The sequence below is a fragment of the Orycteropus afer genome, unplaced genomic scaffold, assembly GCF_000298275.1.
Source record: "Orycteropus afer afer isolate SDZICR_OR568_19922 unplaced genomic scaffold, OryAfe1.0 scaffold00483, whole genome shotgun sequence".
Taxonomy (NCBI): domain Eukaryota; kingdom Metazoa; phylum Chordata; class Mammalia; order Tubulidentata; family Orycteropodidae; genus Orycteropus; species Orycteropus afer.
This window is the reverse complement of record NW_006922070.1, coordinates 997,574-1,025,347: the sequence shown is the minus strand read 5'-3', so window position 1 is coordinate 1,025,347 and position 27,774 is coordinate 997,574. Positions and strand designations below refer to the sequence as shown.

General features: G+C 37.1%; 1 protein-coding gene across 1 annotated transcript in view; it reads left to right on the top strand.

Moving 5' to 3' along the window:
• The window catches only part of MTUS1 (microtubule associated scaffold protein 1), a 139,502-nt gene that overhangs the window by 44,382 nt on the left and 67,346 nt on the right, over positions 1–27,774 (top strand). Inside the window, exons 3-5 of the mRNA XM_007954946.1 lie at positions 639–800; positions 16,252–16,386; positions 18,874–18,912. Of these exons, the coding sequence (XP_007953137.1) occupies positions 639–800; positions 16,252–16,386; positions 18,874–18,912 (336 nt within the window). The remainder of the gene's footprint in view (positions 1–638; positions 801–16,251; positions 16,387–18,873; positions 18,913–27,774) is intronic.

Genomic DNA, 27,774 nt, shown 5'->3' with positions numbered 1-27,774 from the left:
GGCTGGCGGTTCAAACCCACCAGCCACTCCTCGGAAGGAAGGTTGGGCAATCCTACTTCTGTAGTGATACTGCCTTGGAAACCCAAGGAGGAGTCGCTATGAGTCGGGGCTGACTCGACGGCAAACAACAACAACAACAAAGGAAACTTTCATTTTTCTTTTTCTTTTACTGTGATTTTGAGTGAAAGTTAATAGAGCAAATTGGTTTTACATTCAACAGTTCATATAGATTTTGATTTGTGACATTGTATAAGAGCACTCTTCAACTTCCTCCCTGTATTTACTGTTTCCATTGGTTCTTTCCTGTCTCTTCCTGACTTCTGAGTTTTATTGCTGGGCAAATGCTGCCCTTTTGACGATGCATGTATGGTTGATTATCCTAAGAAGCGTGTACCTCCCTGGTGTTAATAACTTTATAGACCTGTCTGTTGTTTGGCTGAAAATTGAGCCACAGTAGTAAATTCAGTTCAAGGTTTGAAGGGTGTCTAAGGGCCATCTTTCTGTAATCACATGATTCTGAATATTAATTTAGCATTTTGACTCAATTGTTAGTGTAAGAGTATGAGTTTACCATCTTAAAGTTCCAACTTTCAAAAAGAATAGCAGTGAAAACTTTTTTCTTTTTTTTTATCCCCAAGGAAAACCAACATCCTTGAAAACCACACCGCCATCGTGGGTGAATTTACCTAGACCACTTCCTAAATCCAAAGCATCTTTGAAAAGCTCGATACTACGGAGGACAGGAAGCACCTCCTCCATTGCCAGTACCCACAGTGAGCTGAGTGCTTACAGCAATAATTGTGAGTTGTTCTCATGTCAAACTTTGCAGGTTGTTGTAGCAATAGTTATAGAAGAAAAAAATGCTCCACAAATGATTATCAAAATATTTGATTCTGTGATTTAGGAAAAAATACGCATATTGCTTCTCCCTTGGAATTGCACAGCATGTTTGGCAGGAAAAACAAATTATTTTTCATACATTGCTCTCTTTGGATGGATGTGCTATGAAACCCTAAAATAGTTATGTCCTGAAGGCACCTGGTGGTGGTGTAGTGCCTAAAGCATTTGACTGCTAACCAGAAGGCTGGCAGTTCAAATCCACCAGCCACTCCTTGGAGGGAAAATTGGGCAATCTACTTCCATAGAGATACCTCCTTGGAATCAAGGAGGGTTGCTATCAGTCAAATCTACTTGACAGCAGTGAGGTTTTTTTGGTAACAGTTTTGTGTGAAGGATTTTTTTAATGCATTTTATTGACATATAATTCATGTATAGTAAAATACACAAAACTAAAGTGACATGGGTCAATGTTTTTTCCCCCCCCAGTGTTCCCTTCCATTCCCTCCCACCCCTGGTAATCAACAAAGAAAGTTCCTTTCCATATATAAACCTTTCCTTGATTTTTTTATAATAATGAACTAATACTATATTTGTCCTGTGCTTGACTTATTTCACTCAGTATAATGTCCTCCAAGTTCATCCATGTTTTGCAGATTCTACATTATTCTTTAGGGTTGCATAGTATTCCATTGTGTGTGTGTACCACAGTTTGGTTATCCATTCTTCTGTTGGTTGATGTGCACATAGGGTGTTTCCATCTTTTTGCTATTGTAAATAGTGCTGCGATGAACATGCATATGCATATATCTTTTCTTGTCCTGGCTGTCACTTCTTTAGGATATATACCTAGTAATGGGATTGCTGGGTCAAATGGTATTTCTAATCACAGCTTTTTAAGGAGTCTCCATACTGTCTTCCGCAGTGCTTTATCAGTTGACAGTCCCACCAGCGGTTTATGAGAGTCCTAATCTCTCCACATCTTCAGCAGCATCTGCCATTTTCTGTCATGTTGAACTTTGGCATTAGTGCTGGGGTGAGATGGTATCTCATTGTTGTTTTGATTTGCATCATTCTGATGGCTAATAATCATGAGCATTTCTTCATGTATTTGCTGGCCACCTGAATATCCTCTTTGTTGAAGTGTCCATTCATGTCTTCTGCCCATTTTTTAATTGGATTGTTAATCTTTTGTTGTTGAGGTGTTGGAGTTTTCTATAAATTTTAGAGGTAAGTCCTTTGTCATATATGTAATTATTGACAAGTATGAATTTGTTACTGCCATTTTGTTATGTACTTTTTCATGGTGTTGATTTCTTTGTTCCATATAATTTTCTGTGCTGAGCTTGTTTTGTTTATGAATTGTGTTACCACTTTCTTCATTACTAGTTTCAATATTTGCTAAGTATTTGTGCTGGTATTCTTTTTTATTTTGATGTGAAGGTTTATCTTTTTTTTTGAGGTTACCCTGTGATTTATAATTTCTTCCCAAGTTTAGGACAGTCCATTTTATTTTGTAGTTGTTTTCCCTACCATTTAGAAGTTCTGTAACTACACACGTTTTTTTCCCTCTTTTTGGTTTGTCATTGTCTTCATTTGTCAATTGATGTCTCTCGTTCCCTGATTACAATCTTGTAGGCTTATTTCCTTTGGATATTTCTATAACTGGGTTGGTTTCTGGGTTATGTCATCATATGTGTTAGTGGTCAGTTGATGTTTGCTGTTGTTGCTTCTCTGTCCAAAGGACTTCCTTTAGCATCTTCTGTAAGGTTGGTCTGGTTTTAACAAATTTTCTTAATTTCTGTTATCTGGAAATGTCCTAATTTTACCATCATATTTGAGAGATAATTTTGCTGGGTATATAATTCTTGGTTGGAAATTTTTCTCTTTCGGGGTTTTATATATACCATCCCATTGTCTTCTTGCCTGCATGGTTTCTGCCAAGAAATCCGAGGTCATTCTTATTGGTTGCCCCTTGTAGGTAACTTTTTGTTTTTCTTGTGCTGCTTTTAGGATTCTTTCCTTGTCTTTGGTTTTGGTGAGTTTGATGGTGATATGTCTTGGTGATATTCTTTTGGGGTCTATCCTGTTTGGGGTTCATTGGACTTCTTGAATGGATATATTCTCATCTTTCATCATACCAGGAAAATTCTCTTCCAACAAATCTTCAACAATTTTCTCTGTGGTTTTATTTGTCTCTTCCTGTTCTGGAATTCTGATTACATGTAGGTTATTCCTTTTGATGGTATCCCACATGAAACCTTAGGCTTTCTTCATTTTGTTTTGATCTTTTTCTGATTGTGCCTTTCCAAAGAAGTATTGAGGTATTTGCCTTCAATCTCACTAATTCTGTCTTCCATTGATTCAGTTCTACTCCTTTGCCCATTCAATGTGTTATCTATTTCTGAAAATTTAGTATTAGTCTTCTGGATTTCTTTCTGTAGATTTTGTATCATTTCTAAAGTTTCATTTATTTTGTCATTTTGTTCTTATATTGTCTTTCAAAATTGTTCTAGGGTTTTCTCTGCTTTTTCCTCCATTTTGTCAGTGATTTCCTTGATCTGTCTCTCAATTCATTGAAGGTATCTAAATATGATTCTTTTGAATTCCTTATCAGGGAGTTCTAATGCTGCGTCTTCCTCAGGGATATGTTTTGGGTCTGTATCCTGGTCCCTTGTTTCTCCTGCTTTATCTTGCTTCTTTGTGTGGTCTGTGATTGCTCTTTTGTCTCTGAGGCATTGTGACATTTTTGTGTTTATATTTAGTTGGTGATTGTATATTGGAGTGACTTGCCCATGATTTTCATTTTCTTTGTTTTGTTTGTATGTTATCTACATAAGCATGGTACTGTGCTGTGCTCCTGTATTCACTAGTTGGCAGCACTTATACGCTCACCACCTGTGTCTCCTTTCTTGTTGTCTGCCTCCCATATGTCCCTCTGTCATTGACAAATGGAGCCTATTCTTAGCTCCCTGGAATCCTAATGGAAATACTGTCACTTTAAAATCCAAAATGGCCACTACTTGTGAACATTTAAAATGGCTGCACCCTTGTTCACTTTAAATATCCAAAATGGCCACCACTTGTAAACATTCAAAATGGCTGTGCCCTCGGTCATTTAAAATATCCAAAATGGCTACCACTTGTAAACCTTCAAAATGACTGTGCCCTTGGTCACTTTAAATATACAAAGTGGCCACTGCGTGTAAACAATCAAAAAGGCTGTGCCCTGCAGACAACAGAAAGTCCACAGTTCAGGTTGTCTCCCTCCTTGCTGTTTCCCTTCCTAGTTGTAGGCCATCAGTACAGTCATCCCTGCAGCCCTTGGTGACCATGGCTGATCTTTGAATCAGTCTCATACTGATACTTGGAAATGTTCAGGCTGTTGGTCCCATCAGAGTAGCTGACAGTCCACTGCTTCAGCCATCACTGTACTCACTGTTTTTGTTCAGGTTTTTCCACTAGTTGGTGCCGAATCCACTTCTGTATACTTCCTTTCAGAGCTCAGGGCTCCAGGATTATCTCCTGTATCTCTGTCAATTGTATTCTCTTTTCTTTGTTGAAGAGGGTCTGTGGAGCTTGTCTGCCTATTCCTTCATCTTACCTGAAGTCTTGTGAAGGATGTTTAAAGTACATGATTTGAAGTGAGGTTTTCTTGGTTTGTTAAGGAAAAGAATAGCAATCCAGGGATTCCAAAAAAAGGTTAATTTAATCTACTTTGTAGAATACTATATTTTATAAATGTATGTTTTGGAATCTTCTACTTTGGATGCTAGATTCAGTGTAAGATGACAGAACATTAAGTCTAGTTCTAAATGATTTGAACTCAGGAAACTGTTTTTAAAATTTTCAGCTAATGTGATTTCTGTCTTACATATATAAGATGGATGAATTACTTTCAAATTAATCATTCAAAATATGTATTCAAATTTAGTACTATTTTTCTCATTTCTTTCTTGACTTTTCTTGTAAAATTATTCATGGCTTAATCAAGTTCAGGGGAGCTCTGGTAGCATGGTAGCTAAGGCACTTGACTGCTAACCAGAAGGCTGGCAGTTCAAACCCACCAGCCACTCCCCGGAAGGAAGATGGGGCAATCTATTTCCGTAGTGATACTGCCTTGGAAACCCAAGGAGGAGTCGCTATGAGTCGGGGCTGACTCGACGGCACATAACAACAACAACAACAATCAATTCAGACAGTTTGGGCCTGCCCATGTTGCACAAGGCACTAGGAAGGTGTAGAGAGGGTCATGGGATGTGAGAGTCCTTGCCCTTCAAGGTTGTTGAGAAGAAAGGAGATACTTAGATGGATAACTAGAAAACCAGATAATCTAAGATACAGGGATATGGTTAGGAGGGGAACTCTATTAGACTTAAGAGATATCAATTTCTTCTTTCTGGCAAGAGCATGGTAAATACAGTGGAGTAATGTTTTCTAAATTCTTACGGGTATGAGACAGTATAATATTTGTTTCTGGGTGCCACTGGATCAATTACTACTCATAGTGACCCTGTGTGACAGAGTAGAAGTGTCCCATAGAGTTTTCTAGACTGTAATCTTTATGGAGGCAGAGCACCAAGTTTCTTCCACAGAGCTGTTGAGTGGATTTGAACTGCCAACTTTCAGTTAGCAGCTGAGTGGTTGATTGTTGTGTCACAAGGGAATATGATTACCTTACGTTATTCCTCTTCCCCTCCCCAAATAAACTTCAGCTGTTACCCTGATTTTATAGTTGAGAAAATAGAAGCTAAGAGAGGTTATTGCTTGTGCAAGGTCATACAGCCAGGAGGTGACAGAATTGAGAATGTGCTTGTGGAGGATAGTACACTGACTTAATGAGCACATTTCCAGTAGGTCACTTAACAGCAAGCAGTAGCTGGTATTATGATAATAGTTATATATTGGAAATTTTGGAATATTAGAATATGTCATTTATAATTAAACAGGGCTGTTTTATGCTTATTGTTTGAATTTTGAAGTGGGAACGTAAGATCAGAATAGTTTGTAAATGTAGCAGCTATTACTCTGTGATTTGAAAAGTTGATTTATACATGTGTTATTTTTAGATCATTTCACTTGTAGCTTACTCTGTTTCCAATGTGAATTTTAAGAACTGCCAAAATAGAATCACCAGTGTCCTCCCCATAGGTCACTGTGGTAATGGAATTTGTAATATTTGAAGCAGATAGATACATTTTGTAGATCCATGTCATGGATTGAATTGTGTCCCCAGAAAATATATGTTGTAAATCCTAGTCTCTATGCCTGTGGTTATGATCCCAATTGGGAATGGGTTCTTTGTTAAATTAATGAAGTAGAATTATTATAGTGTGTGTCTTGAGTAAATCTGTCTTGAGATATAAAAGAAATTAAACAATCAAACAAGAGAAGCAGGGAGTGGAGAAGAAAGATGCCAAGCCACAGGAAGATTGCCCAGGAGCAGAAGCTCAGAAGAGGTAAGGACCTTCCTCCAGAATCAACAGAGAAAGAAAGCCTTCCCCTAGAGCCAGAACCCTGAATTCAGACTTACAGCCTCTTAAACTGTGAGAAGATAAATTTCTGTTTGTTAAAGCTACCTACTTGGGGTATTTCTGTTATAGCAGCACTAAATAACTAAGACAGAACTTAGTACCAAGAAGTAGGGGTGCTGCTCTAACAAATGTGGAAGTGGTTTTGGAATTGGGTAATGGGTAGAGAGGCTGGAAGAGTTTGAAGGTGCCTGCTAATATAAACCTAGATTGCCTTGAAGAGACTGATGGTAGAATTATGAAGGTGAAAGGTGGTGCTGGTGAGGGTTCAGAAGGAAGTGAGGAGAACCATAGAGAATATCTCCATCATCTTAGAGAGTACATATGGCACCAGAACCAGAATGCTACTAGAAATGTGGACATTAAATGTGCTTCTGTGAGGCTTTAAGAGAAAATAATGAACATGTATGTTCAGTGGACAATGGAGGAAGGGAGATGCTTTTTATACAGTTGCAAAGAACTTGTCTGAATTATGTTCAAATGTCTGGTGGAAGGTAGAGCTTGTAAGTGATGAACTTGGATATCTGGTTAAGATTTCTAAGTGAGATTTTACAGGGGCCACATGGTTTCCCCTTGCTGCTTGTAGTAAAATGTGAGAAGGAAGAGATGAACTTAAAAATGACTTGTGCAAAATGAAAACAGAACTTAAAGACTTGGAAAATTAGGTTGTACAAACTAAGGACACATGTCCTAGAGTTTTCACCAAGGAAATGGTCACACAATTTTTTGTTAAAGAGATTAAGCCTAGGACTGATGGACCTAACTACCATAGCAGAAAAACCATCAGCTTAGACTGAAGAGGACAGAGAAAGAAGGATAAGAGAAAATATTGTCTGCCTCTTGGAATTCCACAGGCAAGAAACCACCCAAAAGAATTATGTTTGTTGTCCTCAAGAAAAAAACAGAACCATCCCTAGGGCAGCTAGGATGTGAAAGGGTAGAACCATGGCCTCCTAGGTTTCAGAGAATCAGGTATTCATCAACTCGGTTCTGGAGTGTGGAACTGCCATTTAGTTTGGCCAAGAGCATGGGACTGCTGCCCAAATCTGAGGGGGCATGGGTGTCATGCTCAAGGGGCAGAAGAATGGGACCTGCTGGGACCAAGGAGTGGGGTTATCACTCAGATGGACTAGAAGAATGGAACCAGCCAGAGCCAAGGGACCAGAACTGTCATTCTACTGGGCCTAGAAGATGGAGCTGAAGCCCAGAGCTGAGGGTCCTCCACCAAGAATCCAGAAATCATGGCCAACACCCAGAGTATGGAGGGCAGGGGCATTGCCTAGTTGGTCTCAGAGAAGAAAGGATTATTTTCAAGGCTTAAAAGCTAATGTGAATTGTTCTGCTGGATTTTGGACTTGCTTGGTGCCTATTATTCCTTCTTTCCTTCCAACTTCTCCTATTTGTAGAGGAAATGTCTACTTTGTGGCTGTTCTACCATTGTTCTTTGGAAGCAGATAACTTGTGTTTCAGATTTCACAAGTTCACAGATAACAGCAGATTTTGCCCTAGGATGGATATGCCTAAAATCTCACTCATATTTGATTTAGATGATTTAGAAAATGGGATTTGGGATTTGGAGTTGATTTAAGATTTTTGAGATGATGTGATGAGGTGAATGTGTTTTGCATGTGGCAAGGACGTGAATTTTGGGAGATCAAAGGTAGAATGTTATAGATTGAATTGTGACCATCCCAAAATGTGTTGTAAATCCTAGCCTCTCTGTCTGTGGTTATAATCCCATTTGGGAATGGCTTGTCTTTGTTATGTGAATGAGGCAGGATTAGTGTAGGATGTGTCATGACTCAGTCTCTTTTGAGATATAAAAGAGATTAAACAAGCAAGCAGAGAGACAGAGGAGAAGAGAAGCCAAACCATATGAACATTGTCCAGGAGCAGAAGCTCAAAAGAGACAAGGACCTTCCTCCAGAGTTAACAGATAGAGAAAGCCTTCCCTGAGAGCTAGCACCCTGAATTCAGACTTCTAGCCTCCTTAACAGTGAGAAAATAAATTTGTTTGTTAAAGACATACATTTGTGCTGCTTCTGGTACAGCAACACTAGATAACTAAGACACGCTGTTATCCAGCGTTTTCTATTGACAGCCTGACAGCCATGTTGACTTGGCCACTGTTTCAGTACTGTGTCTGACACTCCTGAGGAGGTTGTAAAATGCTTTTGTCTGTTCCTTTTTGTCTATTCACAAAGGGTTTTACCGTACACTCTCAGAGTCTGTCTAGTGGCGATGTGTCCCTGTTGCACATTGAGCATTCAAATCAATGAGTTTCTTTCTTGGTTTGATTTGCTCGCTGGTTTAATCTGTTTTGTGGAGTGCCTTGGAGCTTACAGACATTTTTTTCCCCCTCCATTCTAATTCACTAAGAGCAAGCATGAGGGATATGAGAGTGAACATGGCTGCAGTTTTCCCTGCTTAAGCTTGCTTTGATCCTTTTAAATGACTGTACCAGGAGGATTTCGCAGCTGTACAGAAACTGATATTTCTTCAAAAATTTTTATCAATTCTACACTCACCCCACCGGTTGTTTCAGAGAAGCACTATGATGCTACCTTATTGACACTGCTGGTCGTGGGATCCTACAGCCTTTGTATAATTCCTTTGTTAGCCACGTTTACTGGGAAAAGAAGTAGGTCGCTGGTTTCTTCTGGTTTGATTCTTTTCTTTGTCAGCATGCTTAAAGTTTTATTTAATAAATTAAGCTTTTTTTATTGCTAATTTTCTAACTTGTAATTACTGTTAATTTTAGTGTTTCTTGGGGCATATTTGTATGTATTTAAAATGAGTGATTCCTTGTAGAACTAAGTTTATTATATATTTTACATATTTTGGAACTATTATTACATATATTCCAGCAGAATTGTCAATCTTCTTGGTACATGAAATCATTCTATTATCAGAGACTATTTGATGGTTTAATTTCTGATGAATAACTTGTAGGTTTTGTATATGTAGCTTATGTTTGTAAGAGTATAGAAAAAATGCTCTCCTAGAATTAAAATAAAAACATCACATCTTGGATTGGTTTCCTCTATTATATCTCCCCCCAAATATTAAGCATGTGTACTTTTTAAAGACTACCTTAAACATGAAATACAATTTTGAGCTGAAATATTTCTGCTGCTGATAATGAAGGGTCATGTTAGGAAGTAATTTCATCTTTTGATCTTTTAAAGAATGCTATTCACTTGCTTTGTCTGTTCATTTCTTTGTGATGTGATGTCTGTGGCACCGATTAAGGACTTTTTTGACAGTATAGTGCCGTCTCTGTAAAATTTGTATTTGATTATCAGTATTTTGGGGTCTTATAGAAATAACGTTACCAAGTTTTAAAATGACTGACTCTAAATATATAAAACAATAAATTTATATGGGGGCTTTTGCAAGTTCTATATGTCTGTTCTTTAAAGCATAAAACATTTAGAAGTTAAAATATTATTGATTTCCCTTTGGGTATTAGCATAATTGCCCAACAGTTTCTAAATCAGATATGCTCATTTGTACAGGTTGAACATTTTAAGGTCTTTCAGACTCATATCTAAAGTCCAGCGTTTAAAATTATTGATGTAATTAGATAAAAATAATTTGTTGCAGTTCTTGAATAGAGTTGAAGGTTTAAGGGTTATTGTGCAAGTCTATAAGAGGTCTCGAGAGAGGGTTGAATTTTGCCCTATTTACTGGAACCAAAAGTTAAAGTCCTCCTTCTCCTTTTACCTTGGCTACAAAAGCATGTTTATTTCTGAGAGACAGATGGTGAGAGGAAATGAAAGAGATTCACACCAAAGCTATTTGCACTCTCTTGGAAATAGAATAAAACAAAACAAAACAAAAAACCATTGCTGTCAGGTCACTTGTGACTCGTAGCAAGCATGTTACAGGATGGAACTGCTCCATAGGGTTTTCTTGGCTGTAATCTTTATGGCATTCAGTTGCCAGGCCTTTTTTCCTTGACACCACTGGGTGGGTTTGAACTACCAATCTTTAGGCTGGTAACAAGCGTAAACTACTTATGCCACCAAGGGACCTAACGGGAGAACAGAAAAAAGTAGGCTAACTAAAGAAGATGGAGCATTCCCTTCCTCTATGGCCAGCCCTGGCTGAGGGTAATGTGATACACAGAAAAGGGCACTGCAGTTGTTATGTGAATGAAGATTAGGGTGTGTCATGAGCCACTTGGACTCATCCTAGTTTCTCACTAACTCCTGTGAAGTTGGACCATCTTTCACTTTTCTTAGTCTCAGAATTCTCTGATGGAGAGGGGAGGACTAGATCATCTTCAAAATAATTTCAATAACAAATGTGTCTGACCTTTGTTTTCTTCCTTTCCAGTAAGGTTGTGTCCAATAGTTTGGAAAGAAGATGTTTAAAGTTAAATTGTTAAACTGATACATATAAGAAAGAGTTTCATTTATCTTCAGTGCTTTTATGTTTTTCCCCTACAGTGGGGATAGAAAGGAGGAATTGTCTCACCTGCTAACACTGATCATTGGATAAGAATCGCCTGGACTACACTGCCGAAGGTTTTTTTAGGTTGCTTCCAGGTTTAGAAGGAAAGTTTTGTGTCTGACTGGTGATGTTGGCTATATGGTGAGGAAGGGCCTCAGTATTTAGTATTCTGTGCTTCCCAAAAGGGCTATTTCATATGAAAATATCATTATGCAGACTGATGTTGTTGTTGTTGTTGTTATGTGCCGTCAAGTCAGCCCTGACTCATAGCGACCCCTCCTTGGGTTTCTGAGGCGGTATCACTACGGAAGTAGGATTGCCCAACCTTCCTTCCGAGGAGTGGCTGGTGGGTTTGAACCACCAGCCTTCTGGTTAGCAGTCAAGTGATAGTTTTCTTAAAATTGTTTTATGGTGGATATATATATATATATATCACACAAAACAATTACCAATTCAATATTGTTTACATGTATAATTCAATGACCTTGATTATGTTTATCATGTATCCATGTAACCATCACTGCTGTTTTCAGATTATTCCACCACCATTAACAGAAACCCTGCACCCCGTAAACAATGGTGTCCTCTCTCCCCCTCCCTTTCACCTCTGGTAACTATAAATAAGCTTTGGCCTCTATACATTTGCCTGTTATAAATATTTCATATTTAAGTTGGATAATAAAATGTTTGCTCTTTTATGACTGACTTATTTCATTCAACATAGTGTTTTCAAGGTTCATCCATGTTGTAAGATGTATCAGGACCTTTATTTCTCTTTATGCCTAAATAATATTTCACTCTTTGAATATATTCCACATTTTGTTTATTCAGTCATCTCTTGATGAACATTTAAGTTATTTCCACCTTTTGGCTATTGTAAATAGTACTTCAATTAACACTGGTGTACACATTTCTATTTAAATCCATGCTTTCAATTATTTTGGGTGTTAGCTAGGATAGAGATTTCTGGGTCATATGGTAATTCTGTTTAAATTTTTGAGGAATCACCAAACTCTTTTCCACAGTGGCCATACCATTTTGCATTCCCACTACCAACAAATTTCTTAGATTTCTTCATATACTCCCGAACACTTATTATATTCCTTTTCTTTCTTCTTCTTTTTTTTTTTTTTTTTAATCATAGCCATCCTAGTGTGGGTGAAGTGGGATCTCATTGTGGTTTTGATTTGCATTTCGCTAATGGCTAATAATGTTGGGCATCTTTTCATGTGCTTGTTGGCCATATATAGTTACCCTTTGGAGCAATGTCTATTGAAGTCTTCTGCCTACTGTTTGGCTTACTCAGTGCTACTCCAGCAGAAAATACCACAAATGAGATAGCTTCAACAAACAGTTTATTTTCTTATAATTTTGGAGGCTAGAAGTCTGAGTTCAAAGTGCCAGGCTCTAGCGGCTGGAGGAAAGCCCCTCAACCTTGGGCTTCAGCTCTGCATCCTGCTCCTGGCCCACTGAAACTGGAGGCTTTTCTTCACTCAGGCAGTTACTGGCTGCTGAGGCTGACAAACTCAAGGTCATCAAGTAACAAGACACAATCCTGATATTACCAAACAACATGGCAGGCCACTAATTGAAGTCCAGAAAAAGTCCCAAGATCAGGAGGGTATGGCAGGCTACTGAATGAAGCCTTAGTTACATGCAGGGTCCAAGCATGCCAAAAAACTAGAGACCTTCCTTAAAGCTGCTGCTTATATACTAGAAGCAGATCACATCTCTAAAGCAGCTGCTCAGCTGCTCCAGTAGAGTCCACCATGGAGTTAATTACCAATCTCACCATGGGGGATAACTACACCCAGCTGCCCAGCCACTCAAAACCAGGCCCAGCAAGTTGACATACAACCTTAACCACCACACCCACTTTTTGATTGGTTGTCTTTTGTTATAAATTTGTAGGTGTTCATTATATATTCTGGATATTAATTCCTAATCAGATATATGACTCCCCAACATTTTCTTCCAATCTGTAAGCTGTTCTTCACTTTGTTGATAAAGTTCTTTGATGCATCAGATCAAAATTAGTTTTGTTTTCATTCTTTCTCTTTTAATGTTTATGTAGGGTATATATAAGACATTCTTTTTACCAAAAAGTTGAATAATTTTGCTTTTAGAATTTGAAAGCTTAGGCTTCAGTAGTGATTTGATTTTAAGCCAGGTGGCCAGATGATCTGGCACAGTGGGGAGTGTTAAACAGATTAAAAAAAATTCAAGAAGTGAACATAAGGTTGGCTCTGTGTATATATACATAATTTAATAAACAAAACAAAAACTAATATTAACTAGATGTTAATTTGCAAATAAAATCAGAGCAATGAGAAGCCCATCTCTAAAAGGAAAATCTTCTGTCTAGGCTTTTCTGAGAATTGCTCTTCATTTTTTCTTTAGACTCAGTGCTTGTGCACTCTCTTTCTCTCCCCTTCTCTATCACTAACCACCCCCTCTTAGAAACACATACACACGCTTTTTTTTTTTATTATTATTATTTGAATCACATTTTGGCCATGGGAAAAGGAAAAAAACTATTTCAGGCCATCTATTATTCTGGCATAATAGATATAGCTAGCACCAAGGATAACAACAAAACAGGGACAATTTTTAGCCTACTCATTAGAGCTGGCTGTAGGCAATCACATGTAATATTTCAAGCATTGACCATATAGGCCAACTGTCATTGTGTAGTTGTGGCATCCTGGAGCACTATGTTTAGGAGGATTCTGGGGATGCATCTGGTTACAGTGGTCCTGAGTACCATAGTCAGTTAGTGGGACCCCTACGATAGTATACATAATATCTATTTCTGCACCTGATATTTAAATCTGCTTATTATATATAGGGTACCTGGTGGCACAAGTGATTTACATTCAACTACTAACCTAAAGGCTAGTGGTTCAACCCACTCAACGGCTCCACAGAAGAAAGGCCTAGTGATCTGCTTCTGTAAGATTATAATGAAGAAATCCCTATGTGACAGTTCTAGTCTGTAACACATGGGATTGCCATGAGTCAGAATTGAGTTGATGGTAACAGGTCTTTAACTGTACATAGAGAAGTGAAGTGATTCAACATAGCTACACACTGGCCATGTCAAGATCAGAACTCAGATATTGTGAATTCCATTCCATTGCTTGAAACTTTCATACCTTTCTGATTATATTGGATTGTTGCCACTGAAGAGTTTATCACTCAGATATAGTAATTTTGAACTAGGGAGAATTTAGATAACATCAGATTACATAACAGGCTACCATGGTAAGAAGTGAATAGAGAGTAAGATAAATACTTTAAGGGTACCATGTTGTTGTTGTCATTGTTATGAGCCATCGAGTCAGACCCAACTCATAGAGACCCCTCCTTGGGTTTCTGAGGCAGTATCACTACAGAAGTAGATTGCCCAACCTTCCTTATGAGGAGTGGCTGGTGGGTTTGAACCACTAGCCTTCTCGTTAGCAGTCAAGTGCCTTAGGCACTATGCTACCAGAGCTCCTTTAAGGGTACCATGCCTCATAGGAATATACATTTTTCAAGCTGTACTTTGAACTACATTGCTAGAAAGCAGTGGCCCAACCTAGAGGATAATGTTGAGAGAATTGAGAGAAAGATATGTAAATGTTTCACATAAAGTATGTGCAAGTCAGCACAGTTTGTTCCCACCATTAGTAACATGGGGAAGAGGGAAGGAAGCATATGTAATAGATGACCTTTGAGTGTATAAATATATACATGTATAAATGTATTCCTCTGTGTATGTGTACCTGAGTCAAACTCAGACATTTATCCTTGGAATATGGATATTTGACCCCTGCACATTACTAAGTTGATGGATCTAGTAGAATCCTATACTGAGTCTGAGGATTGGCAGTGAGACAGTTTCCAGGACAACACCTCCTATTCTTTGCATGACAGGGGGCCCAAGGGACAAGAGCATTGTGCCTCATGAGAAATGTGTCTTTTGCTTTAGTGAGAAATCCTTTGACTGAAGTCTTTGTGAACTGAAGGTCTTTGTGTCTAAAGCTTAGAAAAGAAAAGCATAAATTTAGAATCATACAACTTTATATTATATCTGTAAATTGAACTCAATTTAATTTTTCAAAATTCAGATGGTGATTTGACTTAATTTGCTGCTGAATATAAATTAAAATCCAGATTGTTACAATGTATCTTTAATAAGACTTTATGCTAACACCATTTACTTATTTTCCTGGATTTTGATTCTGTAAAAGTTGAAATGCTAGTTGAAAACCAGTATCCACTTTACATGCAAATCTAAAAAAAAATAGACACAAAACCATGCCCTATGAAATTTTGGTTCTGTCATTTTGAGATCATGACATCATTTCCTATTCATCCTTACAAAAAGCTGTGCTGAATTTTATAGCTTAAATCATCTATGTATAGAATCATGCAGCTTCATATTAGATCTTAAATTGAATTCAATTTATTTTTTCAGTACTGTCTTCCCATTAGCTTCTTATCAACTTCTAGGTCCTGGGGAAGGGTGGAATTGGAAAGAAGGATGGGAAATTAATGGAAGCGCAAGAGCAAGAGGGAAGAGTGACCTAATAATGAAAACGTTATCTGGGCGTAGGAAGAATTAACAGATGGTTCTTTGTAGAGGGACTGGACATGTACCAGGGGAGAGTAACAGTATGTCTTTATAGGGTTTGAATGTGGCATAAGCACTGTCATAGGGGTTGGGATAGTTTAACCTAGTGAATATTTTCAACCTGTCTTCAAATTTATAATGTGTTTCTAAACATGGTAAAGGATCTCTGGTGGAATAGTGGTTAAAGCATTTGCTTGCTAACCAGAAGGTCTGTGGTTCAAACCCACCAGCTACTCCATGAGAGAAAGATGAGGCAGTCTGCTTCCGTAAAGATTTACGGCCTTGGAAACCCTGTGGGACAGTTCTACTCTGTCCTAAAGGGTCACTATGAATTGGAATCGACTTGATGGCTGTGAGTTTTGGTTCTCCCGTGGGTGTTGGTTCTTGCATCATTAACACAGCTGACTACCTGTGCTCTGCTTTGTAATCCTGGAGATGGAATCTAGCTGCACCTCAGGCAGACTTGTTCTGTAGTGTGGATGATCATATAATTTATCCTCAAGCTTTTATCTGGGATAAAAGCTGAACTGGACGGACACAGAAACTTAAGACTTGGACTTGGTCTGTGCCAGGCAAACTGGCATGTGTGGTCATTCTGGTTACAGAGTTTACCTTGCATTGTATTTACTGTGACATCCCTGGGGACAGGAACTACCAATTATCAATCTTTATATTCCCAAACTCAGTAATGACTGGCACATTTTAGGTTTAGTGAACATTTGTTGATTCAAGAAGGAAGGAATGAATTTGGAAGGTCGATACTGTATTTATCAATAAAGTAAAATATACTTTTATGTTTTACCACAGCTGGTAATGCTGCTGTCATCAAGTATGAGGAAAAGCCTCCAAAACCAGCGTTTCAAAATGGTTCCTCTGGATCCTTATATTTGAAGCCTTTGGTACCCAGAGCTCATGTACACTTACTAAAAACTCCTCCAAAAGGTATGGTCCCCATTGTGGATAGAAGACAGAAGGATAGCCATTTTTAAGTTCTTGGCTTGCAAGAAGTTAAATTTTTAACAATTAGGTTAATGGTATAATTTACAATTATTTATATAATGTCTGTTGAAAAAGCAGATATAACAAGTTTTTATGCTGAGGAATTAAGTTCCTGTTCCAAGAGTCTTAAGGGTCTAGAATTCAAACATGTTACATATAAATCAGTAAGCATAACAAAGGAATAATATAGAAAGAAAAAAATAAAACATTTAGAGTGAAATTATTCTAAGGTTGTGTTCTAGATAAGTGAGATAATAAAAATGCATAATTTACTTCTCACCTGACTAGATGTTCCACGCTTATTACTATGCTTAATGTATGTGGCAAATACAGGCAACTTTATCACAGTAGATCTGAAGTACACCAAAAGTTTATTTTTTGCTTACTGAATTGAAAGATTACTTGACTGGAAGAATAATTATGAATGAGAAACTTGACCTATGAAATGTGACCTATACTTAGAGAATTTTGAAAATACAGAAGCATACAGAGAGCCTTCCTTAATCCCATCCTCACCAGTAACTTGCATTTTCTTCCATTGTTTTTCCCCTGCATATATACATGGTTTTGGTACTGAGGTCATAATATGTATGCTCTTCTGTATCTTGCTTTTTATTAATTTAATAGTATATCATGAGATTGTCTTCATCTTAAGTGGCTTTGCAGTAAAACACCATTGCTTTCCAATTCCATTTGTTGTCCAAATTTAGTTTATATTGAACAATTTCTGACTTATTATCATGCATAATACTAAAATAAACATCTTTGGGTGTGAACCATTGTTCATTGTTTCAGGTACTAAGTATTTCCATAAAATTTTCCTGAAAGAGGAATGACAGTACTGGGTTAAACTGTATGAGCTTTTGAAGTTGTTAGTATGTATGACTCAGTAGCTTTCCAGAAAGAAGGGGTTGCTCTTAACAGCAGTGTGAGAGAGTGTGTCTGCTCCTCTGTGCTGTCATCATTTATATAACTCTGTAGGAGCTCTGGTAGCATAGTGCCTAAGGCACGTGACGCTAACCAGAAGGCTGGTGGTTGAAATGCACCAGCTACTCCTTGGAAGGAAGACTGGGTAATCTACTTCCATAGTAATACTGCCTCGGCAACCCAAGAAGGGGTCACTGTGAGTCGAGTCTGACTCGATGGCACATAACAACAACAACAACAACAATAACATCTCTATATGAATGATCATGGGGCAACCTGAAATTAATTACCTAGTGAATGGTTATCAATACTTTTTTATTTCCATTGAATTGAAAGGAAAATAGACAAATATTTGCGAAAAGGTTCTTCAGTATGCCTGATAGGTTCCCATTTGCTCAAAGGCTTTCAAATAAATTTCTGAGCTACCAAATGACCCCTTGTTGGAGTAACAACCAGTATGTGAATCTGTAGTTTTTACTGGTGATGATAAAGCTCCCTCATGGTAAATCTTTACAGGAGTAGATTGACTGGTCTTCCTTCCATGGAGTGGCTGGTGGGCTTGAACTGCCAACCTTCTGGTTAGCATTCAAATGGCTTAGGCACTGCACCACCAGAGCTCCTTAATCCACACATCAGTAACTGAAAATACATATTGTCAAAATTTGCTGTAGAGGTAACTTCAGAGAATCAGAATATCGAGATACCACTGATAACTTCATAGAACAGGAAACTCCAATATGCTAAAAGCCCTCACTATTGAATTTGTGAGTTTTATGTCACAAAGTCTTTATTTGAGTAGGAATCAGTGCTTTCCATTTATAATGGCCAGATATTTTAAGACATTATCATCTCTGTAAAATTCCACAGATAGAATGTAGCAACTGTTCTAACTAGTAATCTGAAGATGAATTTGCCCTAGAAATGACTGTTTCATGTCAAGTTTTGTTGGAGGGACTTATCTTTGCAGTTCTCTACCTATTACCAGTCCTGGTTGCAATTTATGTTCTGTCGGGTTGGAAAAAATGCTTAATATTTTTTCTTCATAGCTGAATAGCAAATGAACTGGACTAACACTGCAATTTGAGAAACCACACACTAGTGAGTGTCTTTCACAAAGTTTGGCCTTACTTTTCTGTCAACAAGAAGAGCATTATGTGCTTAGTAAATGTGTAAAGTCTGTACTATTCAAATTTGACTTCTAGCTGTTCATGACTGAAAAAAATACTGTGGTTTATTCTATTAAAACTGATCAAATTTAATTTTTTGAAAGAGAAATCCTTAAACTATCACTTTGATGTTATTTGGAATATAATTTTGGATGTAGAATGTGCTTGATAAAAATTGATTGCATCGCAATGGTATTTTTCATCTGAAATCTAAAATTTAGTAGTTTTTCAATTGTTTTTGAAAATAAAACAACCCTTATTTCTAAAATGCTTTGTTTTTGTGTGATGTTTCGTATAAAATATATGTGTATTATATATAAATATTTTTAAATTTTAGGTCCTTCAAGAAAAAATGTTTTTACAGCTTTTAATGCAGGTGAGTAAACTAGTTTAAATTTGATGGGGAAAAAAATCTTTCTTTTGTAAAGTCATATTATCAGTACAAGTATTTACCATTATTTACAGTGGTTTTTCATTGGTACAGTTATAAATAGAATTTTAAGTTTATGGAATAAACATAATTGGGCTAAGCTTAGCGTTAAAACTTGGCAAGCATGATTGGCAAGCTATCTGACACACAAAAGGACATTTTATTAATAACAAATAATTTCAGATTTTAAAAAAGTGATTCTGTTAATGTGGTCTTAAATGAATTGAAGAATATACTTTTTTCAAGATAGATGCTTTTTTAAAATTTCAGTCCCTACTTGCTAAGTATTCTCTGAGATCTAGCTGAAACACCTTTTAACAGTTCAGCATCTGTTTTTATTTTTTTCCACACTTCCATTGGACATATTTGCATCTCTCAGACAGTTTGCAGCCTCACCTATCTGAAATGCAAACCAAAAAAAAAAAAAAAAACGCAATGCTGTCAAGTTGGATCCAACTCATAGTGACCCCCTCCTTGGGTTACCGAGGAGGTATCACTACGGAAGTAGATTGCCCAGTCTTCCTTCTGAGAAGTGGCTGGTGGGTTTGAACTGCCAGCCTTCTAGTCAGCAGTCAAATGCCTTAGGCACTGTGCCACCAAACTTTGTCTCTCAGGAAGCTGTAGAACATTTCATAGGCACTTAAGTGCCTGCATTCTTTATACACACACACACACACACACACAGTTGTAAAACAGTTATATGACTTCTAAGTCTATTGTAGATTAGAATAACATTAGAAGACAGACAAGTAATGTTGTATCACATCACCTGCAGTTTATTCATTCATTTTAATAATGTCAAATGTTAAGGATACACTGGTGAGCTACAAACAAACAAGGACCTCATCTTCAGGAAGCTTACTGTATATCAGAGAACTGCATACACAGACATAAAATCACAGTTGTGATGAGTTCAAGGAAGGAGGACTGGATGTTCCTATGAGAGACCTGTTAGAAGGGTGTGGTCTAGTGAGGAAAACCTGGGTAGGAGACGTACATTTGTGAGCCCCCATAGATTAGATAGTAAACATAGTGAGTGAGTAATATCCTTGATGCCTCCAAGATGTGTTCAGATTCCTCTGTGTAATAAGGTAGGATAGTGTGAGGGAGTTATATCATAATTGCTAATCTTTTTTAAGTAGTTTAAAAATTGAAATGACCTACATAAGACTCAGCCATGCAGAAGAATTTAAATTTTAAAGTCCCCCGATAGCTTGGGTGTGGATATATATGGTTACTAAAGCTTTTCTAATTTAAAAAAAAAAAAAAAAAAACTGAAAGAAACTGACGTGTGCACATTGAGGGTTGTTTTTCTTTCCTTTTGTTTTAAATTTCTAGCACATATTGTTTTCTCCTAACAATTAAGGGGAAAAGATAGCTAATAATCTATGGAAGGGTTTTATGTCAGAAAACTACTTAACCATTATCAGAAAACTTATTCCTTTTCAATCCTTCTTATGTGCTATTTCTTTTTTTATTGATATGTATTCATATACCATACAATCCACCCATTTAAAGAGTACAATTAAATGAATTTTTGTATATTCACAGGTATGTGCAGCCATCACTACAGTCAGTTTTAGAACACTGTTATCACCCCAAAAAGAAACCCTGTACCCATTAGCTGGCACTCCTTATTTCCCTCCAGTCCCCCAGCCATACACAACCACTAATCTACCTTCTGCTCTATAGATTTGCCTTTTCTGGACATTTCACATAAATGGGATTATATAATATATGGTCGTTTGTGACTGACTTCTTTCCCTTGACATAGTATTTTCAAGGTTCATCCATATTGTAGCAGGTATCAGTGCTTCTTTTCTTTTTATTGCTGAATTATATTTCATTGTGTAGATAATACAATAGTTTGTGTATCCATTCATCAGTTGATGAATGTTTAGGTTGTTCCCACTTTTTGGCTATTGCAGATTATCTGACTTTTCTGATTTCTGGGCATTAATTGGTATCTCATTGTGATTTTGGTTTGCATTTTTCTGATGGCTAATGATGTTGCATTGCTTCATTTGCTTATTGCTTTGTAAGTCCTCTTTGGAGAAATGTCTATTCACATCTTTTGCCCAGTTTTAAATTAGGCTATTGAATTATAGTAGTTCTTCATATAGTCTAGAAAAAAGTCTCTAATCAGATCATATGATTTGCAAAATATTTCTGCCATTCTGTGAGTTGTCTTTTCATTTGCTTGATGATGTCCTTTGGAACACAGAAGTTTTTCACTTTAATAATGTCCAGTTTATTGATTTTTTTTTCTCTTGTTGTTTGTGCTTTTGGTGTCATATCTAAGAAATCTCAAACCAAAACCAAAATCATTGCCATCAAGTCATTTCTAACTCATAGCGACCCCCATTGGGTTTCCAAAGCTGTAAATCTTTATGGAAGCAGACTGCCTCATCTTTCTTCCATGTAGCAGCTGGTGAGTTCAAATGACTGACCTTTTGGTTAGCAGCCAAATGCCTTAACCACTACACTACTAGAGCTCTTCTAAGAAATCCAGGGCCACAAGAATTTATGTCTATGTTTTCTCCAAGAGTTTTACAGCTTTAGCTTTTACATTTAGGTCTTTGATCCATTTTGAGTTAATTCTTGTATATAGTGTGAAGTAAGGGGGTCCAACTTTATTCTGCATGTGAATATCCACTTGGGATTTTGATAGGGATTGCATTGAATCAGTACATCAGTTTTTGGAATATTGACATCTAAATGATATTAAATCTGCTGATCCATGACCATGGTATGTCTTCCCATTTAGTTAGTTTTCTTTAGTTTCTTTCAACAGTGATTTGTAGTTTTCAGCATATATGTTTTATACTTTTTTGCTAAGTAATATTTCCTGCTTGTGAATTTTCTGTCCTTTAGAAACTTGCTATTGGTCATAGTAATGGAACTGGTAAATAAATTTATTAATATGCCCATTTTAATCTAAATTAAGCACAAACCATGGAAAGGTAGTATTTTGTCTCAAATTTATGATCATGTGAACTAGTATAAAGTATATTTCTTCTGCAGGCATAATAAATAATAATCCTAATATATGTCTCCTTTCTCTACTGTAGAGAAAAACTATTTGTATTAAGCATTTTTCCCTTATCAGGTTATTGCACTGACATTGTGCCCTATTTCTGAAGCAAATTCACATATCAGTGACCTTTTGCAAATGAGATTATCAGAATGACATTTAACTCCTGATTAATGAAACACTTAAAGTACATGATGTTCTTGTTTTGTTTGACAAAGTCTCTTAACCATGGAGTAGAAATGGGGTACATGGCAGAGTTCTAAAATGCATGTCTCCATTTAACCCTCAGCATTTTAACATACTTTTAATCAGTGTTCTAATAATTGCACTAGAAAAAAGATATATTATAACAAGTCACCATTGCAGTTTAATTTACATTGTGTGGTATATTCACATTTTCTACAGATCTCGAATATAATATTTCAAGGTTCTTCACCTTGTTGGTTAGTTATCATTATGACTTAAGACTAACTTGGTATTAACATGAGCCTGCTGAGGAAAAGACATTTTGTTTTGCTTTTGAAGGAATAGCTTCCGTGCTAAGAAATGGTGTTCCAGCTGCCAATGAGTTTGGCTATATAATTTTATCTCGGATATCTGTTTTCTTTTTTGTGTAATTGAAAAGGTTAAATCATATCATCTCTAAGGTTTCCTCCTAACCTAAAGTGAATGTAAATCACCTTGACTTTCTTCATATTATGCTAGAAAAGGGTCATATTTTATATAATACTAAAGATATTGTCCCCACATATAAACATGTTCCTCTGAGCACTAAATTGTAATATTGGCTTTGAGATAATTTTTTTCAGCAACAAACATTTGTGAAAATTATAATATCCTGTTATTTTAGTAAGATAAATAATTTTTTCTTTTTTTTAGTTTTAAAAATAATTTTATTATAAACATTTCAAAGATATAGAACAACATAATGTACCCCCATAAACCTATCAACCATATATCTCTAACCCAATGGTTGTCAAGATTTGTCCACACCAGTCATCTGTTCCCCTTTTCCTTTTATTATTTATTTTTTTCTTATTGTGATTTGGGTGAAAGTTTACAGAGCAAATTCACTTTCCATACAGCAGTTCACATACATATTGTCTCATGACATTGACTACAATCTACCACAATGCAACAGTTCCCCTCCCACCTCCTCCCAATAGTTACCTCTTCCCTGTGTCCATCCCTCCATGCACTCCTGCCCCCTGAGCTGTCTCCCTGTGCATACACAGACCTTCTTTCTGCCATGATTGTTCTCTCCAAGGAGTGTATCTATCTCAGGTAAATGTTCAACTCATATGCCTGTCTTTTGTTTGGCTGGAAGCCACAGGTGTGGGTTCAATTCCAGACCTGAAGGGCAGCTAGGGACCATAGTTTCAGTGGTTCCATCAGGCTCTATCAGACCAGCAAACCCAGTCCCCCTTTTTTTTCCCCCCCAAATGATTTTGAGTTTGTTCCACATTGTTCTCCCTCTTTATCCAGGATCTCCTACATAGATCCCCCTCCGAGTGGTTGACAGTGGTAGCCAGGCACCATCTAGTTCTTCTGGTCTCATAGTCGTATAGACTGATGATCGCATGGGTACCAGTTGCTAGGACTAATTGTTTCCATGAATCCTTAGTTTTCTTCACTCTTCTTTGCTCCAGACAAGGAGAGACCCATTGTTGCATCTAGATGGCTGCTTGCAAGCTTTTAAGATCTCAGTCGCTACTCACCAAAGTAGGAGGTGGAACAATGTTTTGTGTAGTATGTTATGCCAGTTGAGCTTGATGGCCCCTGTGACTATGGTCCTGAGCTCACAGGTTCAACTTCTTACTCCCTCTGGGTAGCTGGCTGTGACTACAATCTTGTTCCTTGTCAGTTTTACTATACTCTTGAGAATTCTTACAGGACATACAAATACACTTGTAGAACCATTTTCTGCCAACCCTATACATGGTCTTGGGTACTCTTCCTGCTGCATAGACATACCTAATAGTTCAGCCTGTCCACCCATTATCCACTCATATACCCGTATTTGCCTTCACTGACAACACAGTACTATATGTGCAAAAGGGTTCATCTTTGTTGTCTGCACCTCCCATGTACTTCTCTATATCTTCCTCTTCCTCAATGCCACCATGTTGATTACTCACATTTGGTACATTGCCCTTCTCTTCCCCCAAATCAATACTTATCTCTATCTATCTAACAGTGTTCCCTACTCTCCTCTCCTACCCCTGATAACCAACAAAGAAAATTTCCTTCCATAGATAAACTATTCCTTGACTTTTACAATAACAGACTAATACAATATTTGTCCTTCTGTGATTGACTTATTTCACTCAGCATAATATCCTCCAAATTCATCCATGTTATGTGGTGTTTTGCAGATTCTACATTATTTTACATTATTCTTTAGGGTTGCGTAGTATTCCATTGTGGGTATGTACCATAGTTTGGTTATCCATCCATTCCTCAGTTCATGGACACCTAGGTTGTTTCCAACTTTTTGCTATTGTAAATAGTGCTGCGATGAATATGGGTATGCATGTGTCTCTTCTTATCATGGCTCTCACTTCTTTAGGATATATACCTAATAATGGAATGGCTGGATCAAATGGTATTTCTATTTCCAACTTTTTAAGGAATCACCATACTGCTTTCCACAGTGGTTGTACGATTTCACAGTCCCACCAGCAGAGTATGAAAGTCCCAATCTCTCTGCATCCTCACCAGCATTTGTTAAAGATAAATCGTTTTTAATTATAATAGTTGGTCAAATTCCTAAAAGTTTAGCTTGGAGAGATTTAGAAACCATGCTTTAGTATTAATTTATGATTTTCAATAAAATTCAAATAATCTTATATCCTACTTCATTATTTGTAATACTGTTTCATTTAGCATATACAGCAACTTTTAATTAGTTCTCTCTATTATTTGGGGATCTTCAATATTGCATTCATAAATGATTCTATGATGAGCATCTTTATAGTTAGTACCTTCAAAGATTGAAGATATTTCTTGTGATTCTATAAGTAGTATCAGTGAATCAAAACATATGCATATTTGTAGTCATTTGATGAAAATAACCAAATTTCTTTCCAAAAGCTTCATATCTGTTTCTAAGTGCTGGTTTCACCACAGCCTACTCAACATTGGGCATTATTGTAAAAACTATTGACCAATGTAATAGTTGAAAATGGTACATCATTGTTTCAGTTTAAGCTTTAATAAACACTTAAAAGAATTTTTATATTTCTTGAGGCAGTGAAGAAGAGCAGAAAGAAAATGAACTTTTGAAGCGTTGGCTTTGGGCCTAAATCTTGGTCTTGCTGCTTTCTATTTGTGTCCTGGCCTTGGCCTCTCCAAGTCTCAAATTTCTCATTTGTAGTATGGGAATAATTCTGACCTCATAGAATTGTTGTATAAAAGGCTCTCAACTGATAGTTGTGTAGGCTGCTAGGGATGGTGGTGATGATAATCCTTTCTATTGTTTTTATAATTGCAAGTGGCTTATTTTTAGAATTCTTTTCCAGGAAGTTGGATTATTTTCAATCCTTAAAACAAGCAGGAATAACCAGTTAAAGTCAACAACCATCCTCTGTGGCCTAGCTGTTGTAATTTATTTACAGGTTATGGTGCTACAAGTTTCTAGCCAACAATGATTCTAAATAAAACTTGTTTTACTGTTTGTAAGGAAGATATCACACATGCCACAGCATACTATTATTACCTGAGACACACTTAAGCTCTTTGGGATACCAAAGCCATCAGAGTTGTATTTATCCAACTCCCTGATTGTTTTACATGAACTCATCAGTCTCAGGTGCCATGGTGTCTGACCTAAAAAAACAAACCAAACTCAGTGCCGTGGAGTCAGATCCTACTCATAGTGACCCCTCCTTGTCTGCCCTGGAAAGTATAAAATACACTGCTCCTTCCATTCCCATGATCTGCTCAGGAGGAGAGCATGCTTTCTGTATTTCCTCTCTCCCCTTCTTTGCAAATCTTGGGAAGTGATTAAGAGTTGCAAACTTGCTCTGCTGGGGCAATGTTGTTGCCAGGGTTTCTTCTGCTGAGAGTAGAGACGTGTCTATCGTTCATGTTTGTTTATGATTATCATAATTTCCTCACATACTTTTTTTTTTTAAGTGCTATTTTGATATGTGATAAATTTTGTATTTCAATTACTGAGTAACCTTGTTGAGATGATGACTATCTTAATAGAAGGAGTGATGGATCCCTACTTTACATTGTTGTTGTGTGCTGTCAAGTCGGCCTCAACTCATAGCGACCCCTCCGTGGGTTTCTGAGGCGGTATCACTATGGACCTTCTGAGGAGTGGTTGTGGTGGGTTTGAACCACCAGCCTTCTGGTTAGCAGTCAAGTGCCTTAGGCACTACACTACCAGAGCTCCTCTATTTTGCATACAACGCCCATATGTATGCTAAACGCGTTAAACTTTTAAACATAAAAATTAACATAATAAAAGCAATAAGGATATAGGCTTGCATAGAAAAGAATTGCAGGAGTACCCATTTAAAAGAAACAATCATGACAAAGAAAGTTTTAAACTTTCATTTAATTATTTTTTGTCAAAATATGAACAATATCAAAATGCAAATAACAAACTAAGGCAACATCAGCAACATGTTTACTCTGTATATAGATAGCTCTTTTGAGTCAGCAAGATAAACCCCTGCACAATTGAAAAATAAGTGAACAAACATGAAAGAAATGTGGAGAGCTGAGAAACATATGTAAAAAGTTTATAAAATGCTAATGAAAATAATCCACCACTGGTCTGTCAGTTTGTGTTACTGTGGTGCCTTGAGTGTTGCTGTGAGGCTGGAGGCTCTGCCACCAGTGTTTCAAATACCAGCAGGGTTGCCCATGGTGGACAGGTTTCAGTGGAGCTTCCAGATTAAGATAGACCCAAGAAGGAAGGGGGGCCATCCACTTCTCAAAGAATCGGCAAAACACTGCCTGATATATTACTGGAAAACTTTATGAATAGTCTTGAAACATAGTACACAGTGGCTGCAATGATGGGCTCAGGTATAGATAGCAAGGATTGTGAGGAAGCACACGACCGGGCAGTTTTCGTTCTGTTGCACATAGGGTTGCTATGAGTAGAAGCAAACTTGACAGCACCTAACAACAACAATAAGAACAACAATTAAAGTAACATGATATAATCTCTTAGGTATTTTTAATGGTAATAATGCATGAGGAAGAGGAACTCATACAGACTGCTGCTGCTGTTGTGTGCCGTCAAGTTGATTCTGACTCAGTAACCCTATGGGGCAGTTCTACTTTGTCTTAGGCTGTAATCTTTACAGGAGCAGACTGCCACATCTTTCTCCTGTGGAGGAGCTGGGGATTCGAACCAGTGACCTTTCAGTTACCAGCCAACCGCTTAACCATTGTGTCACCAGGGCTCCTTACATACTGTCGAGGGAGTAAGAGCATCAATTAGAGCAGCCTTTCTGGAAGGCACTTTAATGACAGAAAGCAAAAACCTTGAAACCATGAATTCCACTTATCCGAATTAATTCTAAGGAAATAATTGATTTAGCAAGTTACGGCTTTTCAGAATTATTTAAAGTGGGAAAAAATTGGAAATAATCAAAATGTCTTACAGAAATTGTTTAAATTGTGCTGTGGTTCTTGGATATTTTAGTGACATTTTGAAGATATTGTAACAGCATAGAAGGTTATTTAATCTTACGGGCATTTTAATTTTAATCAGTTTACATTAGATTTAAAAACAGTTTACAGATTACCAT